We start from the raw sequence: 14,560 nt of genomic DNA on the forward strand, positions 1-14,560 counted from the left end.
TGGTATTTTTTTTAAAACTATATCATGCTATATATACTGCAACGTGTCCGTTAAATTAACAATATGTTTTTGAGTTCTGTATTACTACATGTAGATTCATTTCATTGCTTTAACTGCTATATACTATTTCATGGTAGAACACTACATTTTATTTTTCCACTGCTCTACTGGTGAACGTTTAGGTCATCTCCAGTGTTTTGCAATCACAAACAAGTCACCATGAATGTTCCTGAACCTGTCTCCTGAGCACCCATGGGTGCTTTTCCAGAGCAGGCCTGTTGTGGCCGGATGATGGCTGCGTCTTTATGAGTTAGCAGTGAGGAAACTCAGGGCAACTGCTGAGCTATAAGGTATTTCAGGTTTGTCTCAGTCTTTCAGCAGGTTGTAGATAAACACGCACATTTGGAAAACTGTGCGATTTTCCAAATAGAGCCAGGAAAGGAGGAAGACTCAGCCTTTCCACACTCTGGTGTCATGAGTCTGCCAGATGGACCCCTGGTCTCTTACAGGTGGGTTATTTCCTCTTCTCATCCTCCATCCAGGTGAACCCAGCTGACGGCGAGAACTATGTCACCATGGTAGAGATGACATTTGTGTTCAGCATGATCTGGTCTGTGTGTGCCTCTGTGGATGAAGAGGGCCGCAAGAAGATTGACAGCTACCTCCGAGAGATCGAGGGCTCCTTTCCCAATAAGGTTGGGCACACACCCAGCTGTCCTATTTGCTCTGTTTTTCCAGAACCCATTGGCATCCCCGATCTCAGGCTCTGCTTTGGTCTCTCTCTCTCTTTCTTCCACCCGGTGGTCTGGGGCCCGTTCTCTGGGCTGGAGAAGGCTCAAGGAAGGCTTTTGTCACCTGACCTACATGCCCTCCTTAGGACACGGTGTATGAGTATTTTGTGGACCCCAAAATGCGGAGTTGGACGTCATTTGAGGACAAGCTTCCTAAGAGTTGGCGCTACCCTCCAAAGTGAGAGCTGGGCCTGGGTGTGAGGAGGGCATGGGGCAGCGGTAGGTGGGGGATGTGGCAAGAGAGATGGGGCCTAGAAGCAAAAATGAGCGATAGGAAGGAGAAGGCGGGTCCCAGGGAAGGGCTGCCTCCTGAGGAGAGGAAGCGGTACCTAAAGGACTTGGGAAGGGGTCTTTGAGGGGAGTGCATGATCCCCAGGCCCCACAGGAGGGCAGGGTGGTGATGAGACAGTGGTGACGTGGAGGGAAAGGAAGTGGGAGTTGGAAAGGAGTGGGCGGGTGGCCCTTGAGAGCCGGTCCCTGCTCTTCCCTAGCGCCCCCTTCTATAAGATCACGGTGCCCACCAGTTGACACTGTGCGCTACAACTACCTGGTGAGCACCTTGGTGGCCAACCAGAATCCCGTTCTGCTGGTGGGTCCCGTGGGGACTGGGAAGACCTCCATCGCCCAGAGTGTTCTGCAGTCCCTGCCCTCCAGCCAGTGGTCGGTGCTCATTGTCAACATGTCCGCACAGGTGTGTCGGGGACCCAGGGGCCTGGCTGCCGGCTCCCCTGGGATCCAAGTGCCTGCTTGACCCTCCTCTCTAAGCCCATATTTCTCTCAGGAGACCCACACATTCATTCGGTACCTTTTCACCAGACCACATCCAATAACGTGCAGAGCATCATTGAGAGCAGGGTTGAGAAGCGAACCAAGGGTGTCTACGTGCCATTCGGGGGCAAAAGCATGATCACCTTTATGGATGACCTAAATATGCCCGCTAAGGACATGTTTGGGTCCCAGCCACCTCTGGAACTGATCCGCCTCTGGATTGACTATGGCTTCTGGTATGACCGTTCGAAGCAGACCATCAAGCACATTCGAGTAAGCCTCCCGAGAGTCTGTTCTTCAGGCCTCTGCTCCCTTCTGGGATAGGCTCAGTCCCCACTCCACTGGGGCCCCAGGCTATGGTCCTGTCATCCTGGATTCCTTCCCACACAGGAGCGTCCTGTCTCCATGACAGTAGTTCTTGGCTCCCCACTCATGAGCCAGGCATCCTCCCTCAGTCCTGCCTCCTTTGTGGGATTCTGAGCATACTGTTTCTTTCTTTCCTTCCTTCCTTCCTTCCTTCCTTCCTTCCTTCCTTCCTTCCTTCCTTCCTTCCTTCCTTCCTTCCTTCCTTCCTTCCTTCCTTCCTTCCTTCCTCCTTCCTTCCTTCCTCTCTCTTTCTCTCTCTCTTTTTCTTTCTTTCTTTCTTTTTCTTTCTTTTTTTTTTTTAGACAGTGTCTTGCTCTGTTGCCAAGGCTGGAGTGACAGATTAATTTTATGATTTTTAGTGGACACAAGGTCTCCATATGTTGCCCAGGCTGGTCTTGAACTCCTGGGCTCAAGAGATCCTCCTACCTTGGCCTCCCAAAGTGTTGGCATTACAGGCCTGAGCCACTGCACCTGGCTGCTTCTCTTTAATCAGCGGCCATTGTGGCCTGGCTTCTGGGGTTGTTTGTGTGTATATCTGGCATTCTGGGCCCAAAACTCGGCTAGTGATATATTCATGTGTGTTTGAGAGAGAACACACACACCACGTGTATAGATACGTACAATTTTAAAAGAAGAAAAAGAGAAAGTCTAGAAGACACAAATGTTTTTTTACTTACCTGTGTTTTCTCATTTGGGTACATGGATTATAAGGATGAAATACAGACAAATGCATTCCTGGTTCTAAAACAAGTTTCCCATGTCCCTTTCTCCTCTTCCCCTCCCCCTGCTCTGCCACTCCATGTTCCTCTCTACTCGCTGTGTCCCGGTTCCTCTTCCCCTTTGTCCCTCCTCACACTGTTTTCCTCCCACTCCTTTTCACCCGGCCTGTGTCGCTGCCTCTCTTGCCCGCTCCCCTCCTGCCTCTCCGCCCACCTTGTCACCGCTGTCTAGGAAATGTTCCTGATGGCTGCCATGGGCCCCCCTGGGGGTGGACGGACTGTCATCTCCCCAAGGCTACAGAGTCGCTTCAACATTATCAACATGACCTTCCCCACAGTGAGGACCTCATGGGGGCTGCAGGACGAGGGGAGGGTAGGAGGTGAAATGTCTCCGTCCCAGAGAAGCAGGGGCCAGATTCCAGGGGGCCGAGGCACCCCAAGCAGAGCTCCATACAGGAAGCTGGGACGATCCGTAGGGCCTGTGCTGGCCCGTGAGCTAGAAGAGCTACAGGATGGAAGCGCATCTTCCTGGCTGTGGACAAGGAAGCCTTGTAGTCCTGGTGGGCAGAGAACACGGTGAAGCCCGAGTAGACTAAGGAAGATAGATCCTACAAAGTCCATAGCAGTGTCAGGATTAGAGCCAGGCCAGTGAGTCACTCATCTCAGTGCAGAATTTAAGGGGGCACCCAAAGACTCTGCAATCAGGAGAAATAACATGTTCACACTTCCTTTTTTTTTTTTTTTTTTTGAGACAGGGTCTCACTCTGTCGCACTCCAGGCTGGAGTGCAGTGGCATGATCTCAGCTCACTGCAACCTCCACTTCCCAGGTTCAAGTGATTCTCCTGCCTCAGCCTCCAGAGTAGCTGGGACTGCAGGCGCCTGCCACCACGCCCAGCTAATTCTTGTATTTTCAGTAGAGACAGAGTTTCATCATGTTGCCCAGTCTGGTCTCAAATTCCTAGATTCAAGAGATCTGCCCACCTTAGCCTCCCACCACACTTGGCCTCACATTTTTTTTCCCTGTCTGGAACATTTTATTGATCCTGTGGAGTGGGAAGGAGAACTGGAGAAGTATGTGAGGCCAAGAGATCCCAGGGGAACAGGGAAGGTATTGAGGCTTGGCTACTAGTACTGGTGGTGAATCTGTAGTAATGCAATATATTTTTAAAATTAAAATTAATGCCAATAATTTATGATGAGCAAAATACCACCATTTTGAATAAATACAAAATCAATCAGTAGAGTGCAGTGCTGAGCCATATTGGAGCCTAAGGGGAAAGGAGAAATCAGTAATCCACATCTGGTCTTTATTTTAAATGTTAGTGTTTGTTCATCGTGAATATTTTGCATTCATTTTTGTTTTTAAATACTGTGTCAGCCAGGCACGGTGGCTTCCAGCTGTAATCTCAGTACTTTGAGAGGCTGAGGCAGGTGGATCACTTGAGCTCAGGAGTTTGATATCAGCCTGAGCAACATGGGGAACCCTGTCTCTACAAAAAAATATAAAAATTAGCCAGGTGTGGTGGTGCACACCTGTAGTCCCAGCTACTTGAGAGGCTGAGGTGGGAGGACTGCTTGAGCCCAGGAGGTCGAGGCTGCAGTGAACCATGATCTCACCATCGGACACCAGCTTTGAAAACAGTCTGAGATTCTGTCTCAAAAAAAAAAAAAAAAAAAAAAATTGTATATATATAGTGTTAAGGCCGGGCACAGTGGCTCATGCCTGTAATCCCAGCACTTTGGGAGGCCAAAGCAGGCGGATCACCTGAGGTCGGGAGTTCGAGATCAGCCTGACCACCATGGAGAAACCCTGTCTCTACTAAAAATACAAAAAATTAGCCAGGCGTGGTGGCAGGCACCTGTAATCCCAGCTACTTGGGAAGCTTAGGCAGAGAATTGCTTGAACCCATGAGGCAGAAGTTGCAGTATACATATGAATAAATAAATTAAAATATGTATAAATATATAGTATGTATAATACATATAACACTATATAGTGTTAAAATAGTATTTATCATTCGTCTTATTTCTGAGTTTAGGATTTTTTTTTGATGCCCCCTTAAATTCTGCCATGAGCCAAGCTCTTTATTGGCTCCCTTCCTGGCTAGAAGGCCAGGAGCCCTGGAGAGTGAGCCAGGGTCTATTTCTAGGAGTCCCAGATCATCCGCATATTTGGCACCATGATCAATCAGAAGCTTCAGGACTTTGAGGAAGAGGTGAAGCCCATTGGGAACGTGGTGACAGAGGCCACCCTGGACATGTACAACACCGTGGTACAGCGCTTCCTGCCCACACCCACCAAGATCCATTACCTCTTCAACCTTCGAGACATCTCCAAGGTGACTCTCGGCCTGACCTTGCCCCTTCTGCTTGGCCCAGCCTCCACAGAGGCATTCTCTTCTCAAACTAAGCCTTAACACTCAATAGCATGCGCACCGAAAGTCACCCCCATCCTGAAGTGCCACATTCCGTGGCTTTACCTTTAAAACTTCTGGGCCAAGTGTGGTGGCTCACACCTGTAATTCCAGCACTTTGGGAGGCCAATGCAGGCAGATCACCTGAGGTTAGGAGTTCAAGACCAGAACCTGGCCAACATGGCGAAATCCTGTCTCTATTAAAAATATATATAAAAAAAAAAAAATTAGCTGGGTGTGGTGGTGTGTGCCTGTAGTCCCAGTTACATGGGAGGCTGAGGCAGGAGAATTGCTTGAGCCTGGGAGGCAGAGGTTGCAGTGAGCTGAGATTGCACCACTGCAGTTCAGCCTTGGAGACAGAGTGAGACTGTCTCAAAAACAAAAACAAAAACAAAAAACTTCCGGAGGGAACCTTTTTGCTCCCTGGTCCCGACAGTCAGTCCTCTTCCCCAGGTGTTCCAGGGCATGCTTAGAGCCAACAAGGACTTCCATGATACCAAGTCCAGCATCACACGGCTCTGGATCCATGAATGTTTCAGGTGACATGCATGTGCCCTGACCAGACGCAGGCTTCCTCAGCCTTGCTCCCACCCCCGCTTTGCTCCCAGCCTGACACTGCCTTCCCCAGGCCATTCTCCTCTTTATTCCCAGATCTCACGCCAGTTCCCTGCCCACAGAGTCTTCTCAGACCGGCTGGTTGATGCGGCAGACACAGAAGCCTTCATGGGCATCATAAACGACAAGCTCGGCTCCTTCTTTGACCTCACGTTTCATCATCTCTGTCCCAGCAAGCGTCCTCCTATCTTTGGTGAGCTGGGAGCTGTGATGACCTTGGGCTTGACACTCTTAGGACATCGGGGCTAGAAGGAGTCAGGACATGGAGTCTGAAATGTGGAGTCCTGCGGCGGGGAGGCAGACCAGGCATTTGTGACTCGGATCCCCTCTTCCCATGGCTCAGGGGATTTCCTGAAGGAGCCCAAGGTGTACGAAGACCTCACAGATCTGACAGTGCTGAAGACAGTCATGGAGACGGCTCTAAATGAGTATAACCTGTCACCCTCTGTGGTGCCCATGCAGCTGGTGCTCTTCCGAGAGGCCATTGAGCACAGTGAGCGCCTGCCAGTCCCACCCCCTTCCCCATCATCTCAGTGATGGGGTATGTCTAAGGAAATAGGGGTCCCTTCCCAGGTCTCCCAAATCAAGTTCCGGAAGCTGCCTTTCTCCCTGGCCCCAGCTGGGTGTGGCAGCGTGTGTTTAACAGAGAAGGTGGAGGTTAAAAGTTGAATTGCCTCCTGGGCCTTGGGCACCAACTTCTTCTCATACCTCTTGGTTCCTCTGCTTCAGTTTCAGGGACCCCAATCCCTAGCCTAGAGCCTGGAGGTCCCCTGAGTTTGCTCAGCCAACTCATTACCCTCACACCCACCCCACCCCCAGTCACACGGATCGTGCGGGTCATTGGACAGCCTCGGGGCAACATGCTCCTCGTGGGCATCGGGGGCAGCGGACGCCAGAGTCTGGCCCGCCTGGCTTCATCCATCTGTGACTACACCACCTTCCAGATCGAGGTCACCAAACATTATCGGAAGCAGGAGTTCCGAGATGGTACGGCTGGGTTTCTGAAACGGTAGGAATGAAAGATCAGATGCGTACATTCCTGCAGTGATACGAGAGGAGAGATGGCAGCCAGATGGGCAGACGTGCCCGGCCTGTGTTGAGTGTAGGATGGTGTTGCGTGTATGCTGCGGGGCGGGGAGGGTTCCTAAATCTCAGAAAAGGAATCAAGCCCAGGACGGGGAATCTGCAATGAGTTTGTCCTCCGTCCCTCCCCCGGCCAGATATCAAGCGTCTGTATCGCCAGGCTGGGGTGGAGCTCAAGACCACGTCCTTCCTTTTTGTGGACACCCAAATAGCTGATGAGTCCTTCCTAGAGGACATCAACAACATCCTCAGCTCAGGCGAGGTGCCCAATCTCTACAAGCCTGATGAATTTGAAGAGGTAGGATTCCTTTCACACCCTCGACCAGGAGCTTCTTCCGCCGGCCTAGCTGACCCCAGAAGGACCACAGCTCCCAGAATGTGCCCCTGGAGCACCCCCACTGCCCACCTCAGCCCTGTAAGGTAGAAGGTCCCCTCCAGGGACCCTGGGCAGAGCTGCTTTAAAACCCATGCTTCAGAGCCAGGCACAGTGGCTCGAGCCTGTAGTTCCAGCTACTCGGGGGTGGGGGATGCTGAGGCGGGAGGATGGTTTGAGGCCAGGAGTTCGAGTCCAGCCTGGGAAACACTTTGTTAGCCCCGCCTGACCTGCTGCCCCCGCTGATTCTGCCATGGAGACGCCAGCCCTCTGACCCTGGGTGGCTTCTGTCCAGATCCAGTCGCACATCATAGACCAGGCCCGGGCGGAGCAGGTGCCTGAGTCATCGGACAGCCTCTTCACCTACCTCATTGAACGCGTGCGGAACAACCTGCACATCGTGCTTTGCCTCAGCCCCGTGGGGGATCCCTTCAGGTGACTTCTGTGACATTCTTCTCCCAGACCCTTCTGTGTGCTCCCTCACCCTGCTGTGGCCTCCTGTGCCTTCTGGAAATTAGTGTCAGGAATAACAGCAGGCTCCTCTGCCCGCCTCGCCCATCTCCTTTCTGTAGGCTGTGCCCGATTTCAGAAAGTTCCTTTGCTGAACATGGGAGTCATCTGCCCTCTCTTGGTATAACTAGATTTTTTGTTTATTTTGGTGGGTGGCTTTTTGGTTTTGTTTTGTCATTGTAAATCTAATTGTGGTTAAAAACACACACTCACAGGTTGGGCAGAGTGGCTCACGCCTGTAATCCCAACACTTTGGGAGGCCGAGGCAGGCAGATCACGAGGTCAGGAGATCGAGACCATCCCAGCTAACATGGTGAAACCCCGTCTCTACTAAAAATACAATTAGCTGGGCGTGGTGGTGGGGGCACCTGTGGTCCCAGCTACTCAGGAGGCTGAGGCAGGAGAATCGCTTGAACCCGGGAAGCAGAGGTTGCAGTAAGCCGAGATCTCGCCACTACACTGCAACCTGGGGGACAGAACGAAACTCTGTTCAAAACACACACACACACACACAGACACACACACGCACACACACACACCAAGATGTATCAACCGTTTGAGTGCAGTGTTCAGCCATGTGAAGTACACTCACACTGTTGTGTAACAGCTGCAGAGCTTTCTCATGCTCCCGAGGCCACACTCCATACCCAGGAAACCACTGTTCCCCATTCCCTCCCCAGCCGCTGTCTCTATGAGTCTGACTTCAGATGCCTCACACAGGTGGAACGATGCAGCATTTGTCTTTCTTTCTTTTTTGGTTTGAGACGAAGTCTCACTCTGTCACCCAGGCTGGAGTGCAGTGCTGTGATCTCGGCTCACTGCAGCCTCCACCTCCCAGGTTCAAGTGATCCTCGTGCCTTAGCCTCCCAGTAGCTAGGATTATAGGTGCTTGCCACCATGTCCGGCTAATTTTTGTATTTTTAGTAGAGACGGGGTTTCACCATGTTGGTTCGGCTAGTCTCAAACTCCTGACCTCAAGTGATCCACCCACCTCCGCCTCCCAAAGTGCTGGGATTATAGGCGTGAGGCACTGCGCCCAGCTAGCATTTGTCTTTCTGTGACTTGCTTATTTCACTTAGCGTAGTGTCCTCAAGGTTCATCCGTGTTGTAGCATGTGTCAGGATTTCCTTCTTTTTTGTAAGGCTGAATAATATTATCTTGGATGTCTATACCACATTTTCTTGATATGACTAGATTTTTAAGGGCATCAGGAACTAGGAAGAGGGCAGATAACTTGTGCAGGGAAGCAATTTGGATTATCTTAACAAAAAAAAATGTTTTTGAGACCAAGTCTTGCTTTGTCACCCAGGCTGGAGTACAGTGGTGCCATCTCGGCTCACTGCAACCTCCATCTCCCAGGCTCAAGTGATCCTCCTGCCTCAGCCTCTCCGGTAGCTGGGACTAAAAGCGCATGTCACCATGGCCAGCTAATTTTTGTATTTTTTGTAGAGATGCGGTTTTGCCATTTGCCTAGGATGGTTTCGAACTCCTGGGCTCAAGGGATCCATCCGCCTTGGCCTCCCAAAGTGCTGGGATTACAGGCACAAGCCCCAGTGCCCGGCCTACCATTTTGTTTTTAATGTTTGTGAACACAGCCGGGCGCTATGCTGAACTTTTCACATGTGATACCTCATTGAATCCCCCAACCACCCTAGTCAGCATGTATTACTATTCCCATTTTAGAGACGAGGAAACTGGCATTCAAAGAGCTTAGATACTTGCTGGAGATCCACACCTCGAAAGTGTAGAACCAGGTTTTTGTGACTCCAGAACCTGTTTCTAAATGTTCTGCTGAACTAGCTCTGAAGGAACAGAATTTGGACAAGGAGACAGAGGAGAAAGGGGATGGGGCATTTTAGGTTCCTAGAAAGTGAGTGGATGCGTGTGGGGAAGCCAGTGCCTGGAGGCTGTGTCTGTGCATGGAATTTACAGCCTCTCTAAACCCCTTCCCAGGAACTGGATCCGCCAGTATCCAGCCTTGGTGAACTGCACAACCATCAACTGGTTCTCAGAGTGGCCCCAAGAGGCCCTGCTCGAGGTGGCTGAGAAGTACCTCGTAGGAGTAGACCTGGGAACTCAGGAGAATGTGAGCCCCTCCTCCCCGCCTCTCATCACACCCCCGGCCTCTCTCCCACTTCCCTTTCCATCCGCCTTTTCATCCTGTGTCACTGGCCTCAGATCCACAGGAAGGTGGCCCAGATCTTTGTCACTATGCACTGGTCAGTAGCTCAGTATTCCCAGAAGATGCTGTTGGAACTGCGGAGACACAACTACGTCACACCCACCAACTACCTGGAACTCGTGTCTGGATATAAGAAGTATGAAGGAGGGCAGGGGACGTGCAGGGCCAGGGAGCCTGGTGTCTTCTGAGGGCAATGGGTGAAATGAGTTGATGTGCAAGGGCAGAGACGCAAAGGCCGCAGTTCTGCCTAGGAAGTTGGGAAGTGGGAGCTGGGGCTTCTCGTGGGAGGGCTGTCTCCAGAGCCTTCTGGCTATGTTCCCCTCGCCCCTCTCCACACCCTCTTGGCCCTTATTTTCTGGCATGAAGTTTCTCTGTCTTTTTCTGACCATAATATAACTGGAACATTGCCATACCCAGTCCTTTCCTGTCTGCCTTTCATGTCTTCTAGACTTTCTACCTGTATGAGATAGAAAAACAAAGCGTTTTCCCTGCTCTGTCACTCAACACAGTACAGGCCCTCAGCATCCGTGGGGGACTGGTTCCAGGACCTCCCACAGATACCAGAATCCACAGATGCTCCAGTCCCTGATACAGAATGGAGTATTTGCGTGTAACTTATGCAGGTTCCTCCCATATACTTTGAATCCTCTCTAGATTACTTACAATACCTAATACAATGTAGATGCTATGTAAATAGTTGTTATACTGTATTGTTTAAGGAATAATGAAAAGAGGGAAAAGTCTGTATATGTTTAGTGCAGATGCAACTTTTTTTGAGATTTTTTTTTTTTTTTTAGAAGGAGTCTTGCTCTGTTGCCCAGGCTGGAGTGCAGTGGCGCAGTCTTGGCTCACTGCAACCTCTGCCTCCCGGGTTCAAGTGATTCTCCTGCCTCAGCCTCCCTAGTAACTGGGATTACAGGCACGCGCCACCATGCCCAGCTAATTTTTTTGTTTGTTTGTTTAGTAGAGACAGGGTTTCACCATGTTGGCCTGGCTGTTCCTGAACTCCTGACCTCAGGTGATCCAGCAGCCTCGGCCTCCCAAAGTGCTGGGATTACAGGCATGAGCCACCGTGCCTGGACTTTTTTCAAATATTTTTGATCCTCTGTTGGTTGCATCCACGGATGTGAATACGGAAGGCTGGTTGTACTTCACTTCAGACACCAGATGTGGTGGGGATTTTCCCCACCCAAGCAGTTCTCCAGGGGACACCGACTGGGTGTCCTGTAACATAATTCAATTCTGAAACGATCTACCTGGAGTTAGAGTCAGATCACACAGGTGGAGGGCGCAGTCCCAGATCACACAGGTGGAGGGCGCAGTCCCACAAGACAGCCTCCGCTTCAGATGCTAACCAAAAGCCCAGTGTTTTACCTGTGTTTCTGCCTGGCCAGTTATAATTCGAAGGTTCCCACCACCCCCTCATCAGGTTCAGTTAATTTGCTACAGTGGTTCACAGAACTCAGGAAACACTTCACCTACTATTGCTGACTTATTGCAAAGGATATTTTAAAAGATGCAAATAAGGCTGGGTGTGGGGGCTCACGCCTATAATCCCAGCACTTTGGGAGGCCGTGGTGGGCAGATCACTTGAGGTCAGGAGTTCAAGAACAGCCTGGCCAACATGGTGAAACCCTGTCTACAAAAATACAAAAATTAGCCAGGCATGATGGCAGGTGCCTGTAATCCCAGATACTCGAGAGGCTGAGGCGGGAGAATCATTTGAAACCGGGAGGTGGAGGTTGCAGTGAGCTGAGATCACATCACTGCACTCCAGCCTGGGCAACGGAGTGAGACTCCCTCTCAAAGAAAAGAAAAGAAGCAGTGGCTCATGCCTGTAATCCCAGCACGTTGGGAGGCCGAGGTAGGAGGATCACTTGACGTCAGGAGTTTGAGACCAGCCTGGGCAACATAACAAGACACCATCTCTACAAAAAAAGAAAGAGAGAGAGAAGGAAATTGTTGCAATACTGGGCCCATATTCGTTCCCACAGGGAAAAAAACAGTCTGGAGCTGAGGGACGGCTGCCTGCCCTGGGCCAGCCCACCTGCCTATTCCACAGTGGGGAACAGAGGAAGATTCTCATGTAGGGGAGGTGGTGTGATGGAGACTGTTTAACAAGCTGATTCCGGTAGTGGTGTGTAGAATAAACCAGAGGAATGAGAGCCTGAAATCAAGAAGAGCCCTCGGGAAGCTGTTGGTGATGACCCAGGCAGGAAATGATAGAATCCCGACCAGGATGGTGGTGGTAGTGTTGGTGGCAACAGAAAGGAAGGCGGACTTGAGACACACGGGGAAGGTGGGTCTTACAGGACACCCCGCTTTCTGGAAGCCCCGTTTCTCCACACCCTGTCCTATTCTCCCCTGCAGGTTGCTGGGAGAAAAACGGCAGGAGCTGCAGGACCAAGCCAATAAGCTGCGGACAGGCTTGTTCAAGATCGATGAAACTAGGGAAAAGGTACAAGTGATGTCGTTAGAGCTGGAAGATGCCAAGAAGAAGGTGGCCGAGTTCCAGAAGCAGTGTGAGGAGTACCTGGTCATCATTGTGCAGCAGAAGCGGGAGGCGGACGAGCAGCAGAAGGTCGAGGGCCCAAGCCCACCCCCCGTGCCTCACTCCCACCAGTGCTGGCTACTGCATCAGGGAACCCATGTTCCCCTTCTTAAATTTTCTTTAGTAACTGGGCGCAGTGGCTCACGCCTGTAATCCCAGCACTTTGGGAGGCCGAGGCTGGGATCCCAGGCTGTGGATCACCTGAGGTCAGGAGTTCGAGACCAACTTGGCCAACATAGTGAAACCCCATCTGTACTAAAAATACAAGGATTAGCTGGGCGTGGTGGAGGGCGCCTGTAATCCCAGCTACTCCGGAGGCTGAGGGAGGAGAATCGCTTAAACCCTGGGGGAGGAGGTTGCAGTGAGCCGAGACTGCACCACTGCACTCCAGCCTGAGCAAAAGACCGAGACTCCATCTCAAAAAAAAAAAAAAAAAAAAAAAAAAAATTATTTAGCTTTCTCTTTCATCTTTTCCACCAACACCATCACTCCCACTTTTGCCCAAGGCAAAGACAAAAACCCTTGTCCTCTTTTCATTCCCTAGGCCGTAACAGCCAACAGTGAAAAGATTGCAGTTGAGGAAATCAAGTGTCAGGCACTGGCTGACAATGCCCAGAAAGATCTAGAAGAGGCCCTGCCTGCCCTGGAAGAGGCCATGCGGGTACCAGGAGCGGGTGCAAGGATGGGAGCCAGGAGCGCGAGGCCCCAGGGAAGGGAATGGGCCAGCCTTCTTTGTCCTCAAAGACTCTGGGGAAATGGGAAGAAGAGGTGGTACCTCAGCTAAGTTCTGTCTCCATAAGGTCCTGTCTTACCTGCTGAGTTGCTCCCTCACTTTATCCCTTTTTCCCCCAGGCCCTGGAGTCTCTGAACAAGAAGGATATAGGAGAGATCAAGTCTTATGGACGGCCCCCAGCCCAAGTGGAGATAGTGATGCAGGCAGTTATGATTCTTCGAGGCAACGAGCCCACGTGGGCAGAGGCCAAGAGGCAGCTAGGTAAGCTAGAGACCATGAAATAAATGACTTCCGCTCGCCCAGTGTTTGTTGATGTCGGCTGAGCAGCAGACACTCAGAAAGATAGGGATGGATGAGGCACTGCTCTGACCCTCAAGAGCATAGGGCCTAGCAGAAAAGAGAGCATAGAGCCTAGTAGAAGGGAGACCGCATGAATATCAGTTAAGGTTCTTTGGTTGCCGGTTGGGTGTGGTGGCTCACGCCTGTAATCCCAAGCTTTGGGAGGTTAAGGTGGGCGGATCACTTGAGCCCAGGAGTTTGAGACCAGCCTGGGCAACATGACGAAAACCCATCTCTACAAGAAAATACAAAAATTAGCCGGGCATGATGGTGCATGCCTGTAGTCCCAGCTGCTTGGGAGGCTGAGGCAGGAGGATCGTTTAAATGTGCAAGGCAGAAGCTGCAGTGAGCCGTGATTGCACCATTGTGCTCTAGCCCGGGCGACATAGCCAGACCCTGTCTCCAAAAAAAAAAAAAAAAAGAAAAGATGATTTAGTTGTTACTGGTATTTTCTGACTTTTTACAAAGTTACCTGTTTCTTTTCAACTAAAAAAAAAAAGAAAAAGAAAAAACTACATTTTTGATCACTTTTAGAATTTAATTATTAAATATGAAATTTTGAAAAAGATTATTTGGTTGTAAGTAACAGAAAACAGCTCATCTTAATACTGACATTCAGCTTACAATGGTTTGACTTAAGATTTTTCGTCTTTACAATGGTACCCATACAATCATTCTGTTTTTCACTTTCAGTACAGTATTCAATACATTACATGAGATACTCAACACTTTGTTATAAAATGGACTTTGTGTTAGATGATTTTGCCCAACTGTAGGCTTAATGTAAGCGCTCCAAGCACGTCTAAGTTAGGCTCGGATAAATTATGATGTTCAGTAGGTTAGATGCATTAAATTCATTTTTGATTTACCGTATTTTCAATGTATGATGGGCTTATCGGGAGCATCTGTATATTAAACAAAATTGTCCTAAAGATAGAAGAATGGGTGGGGCGCAGTGTCTCAGGCCTGTAATCCCAGCACTTTGGGAGTCTGAGGCGGGCGGATCACGAGGTCAGGAGATGGAGCCCATCCTGGCTAACACGGTGAAACCCCGTCTCTACTAAAAAATACAAAAAAATTAGCCGGGTGTGGTGGCGGGCCCCTGTAGTCCCAGC

General features: G+C 50.4%; 1 protein-coding gene across 1 annotated transcript in view; it reads left to right on the forward strand.

The window, feature by feature from the left end:
- Nucleotides 1–14,560, forward strand: part of DNAH2 (dynein axonemal heavy chain 2) — a 122,095-nt gene that overhangs the window by 76,908 nt on the left and 30,627 nt on the right. Inside the window, 18 exon segments of the mRNA XM_030923652.1 lie at nt 543–695; nt 878–969; nt 1,283–1,313; nt 1,315–1,482; nt 1,608–1,832; nt 2,877–2,981; nt 4,796–4,984; nt 5,513–5,598; nt 5,737–5,867; nt 6,018–6,167; nt 6,494–6,661; nt 6,895–7,055; nt 7,426–7,565; nt 9,594–9,726; nt 9,819–9,958; nt 12,193–12,403; nt 12,918–13,034; nt 13,226–13,367. Of these exon segments, the coding sequence (XP_030779512.1) occupies nt 543–695; nt 878–969; nt 1,283–1,313; nt 1,315–1,482; nt 1,608–1,832; nt 2,877–2,981; nt 4,796–4,984; nt 5,513–5,598; nt 5,737–5,867; nt 6,018–6,167; nt 6,494–6,661; nt 6,895–7,055; nt 7,426–7,565; nt 9,594–9,726; nt 9,819–9,958; nt 12,193–12,403; nt 12,918–13,034; nt 13,226–13,367 (2,542 nt within the window).

The sequence above is a fragment of the Rhinopithecus roxellana genome, chromosome 19, assembly GCF_007565055.1.
Source record: "Rhinopithecus roxellana isolate Shanxi Qingling chromosome 19, ASM756505v1, whole genome shotgun sequence".
Taxonomy (NCBI): Eukaryota; Metazoa; Chordata; class Mammalia; order Primates; family Cercopithecidae; genus Rhinopithecus; species Rhinopithecus roxellana.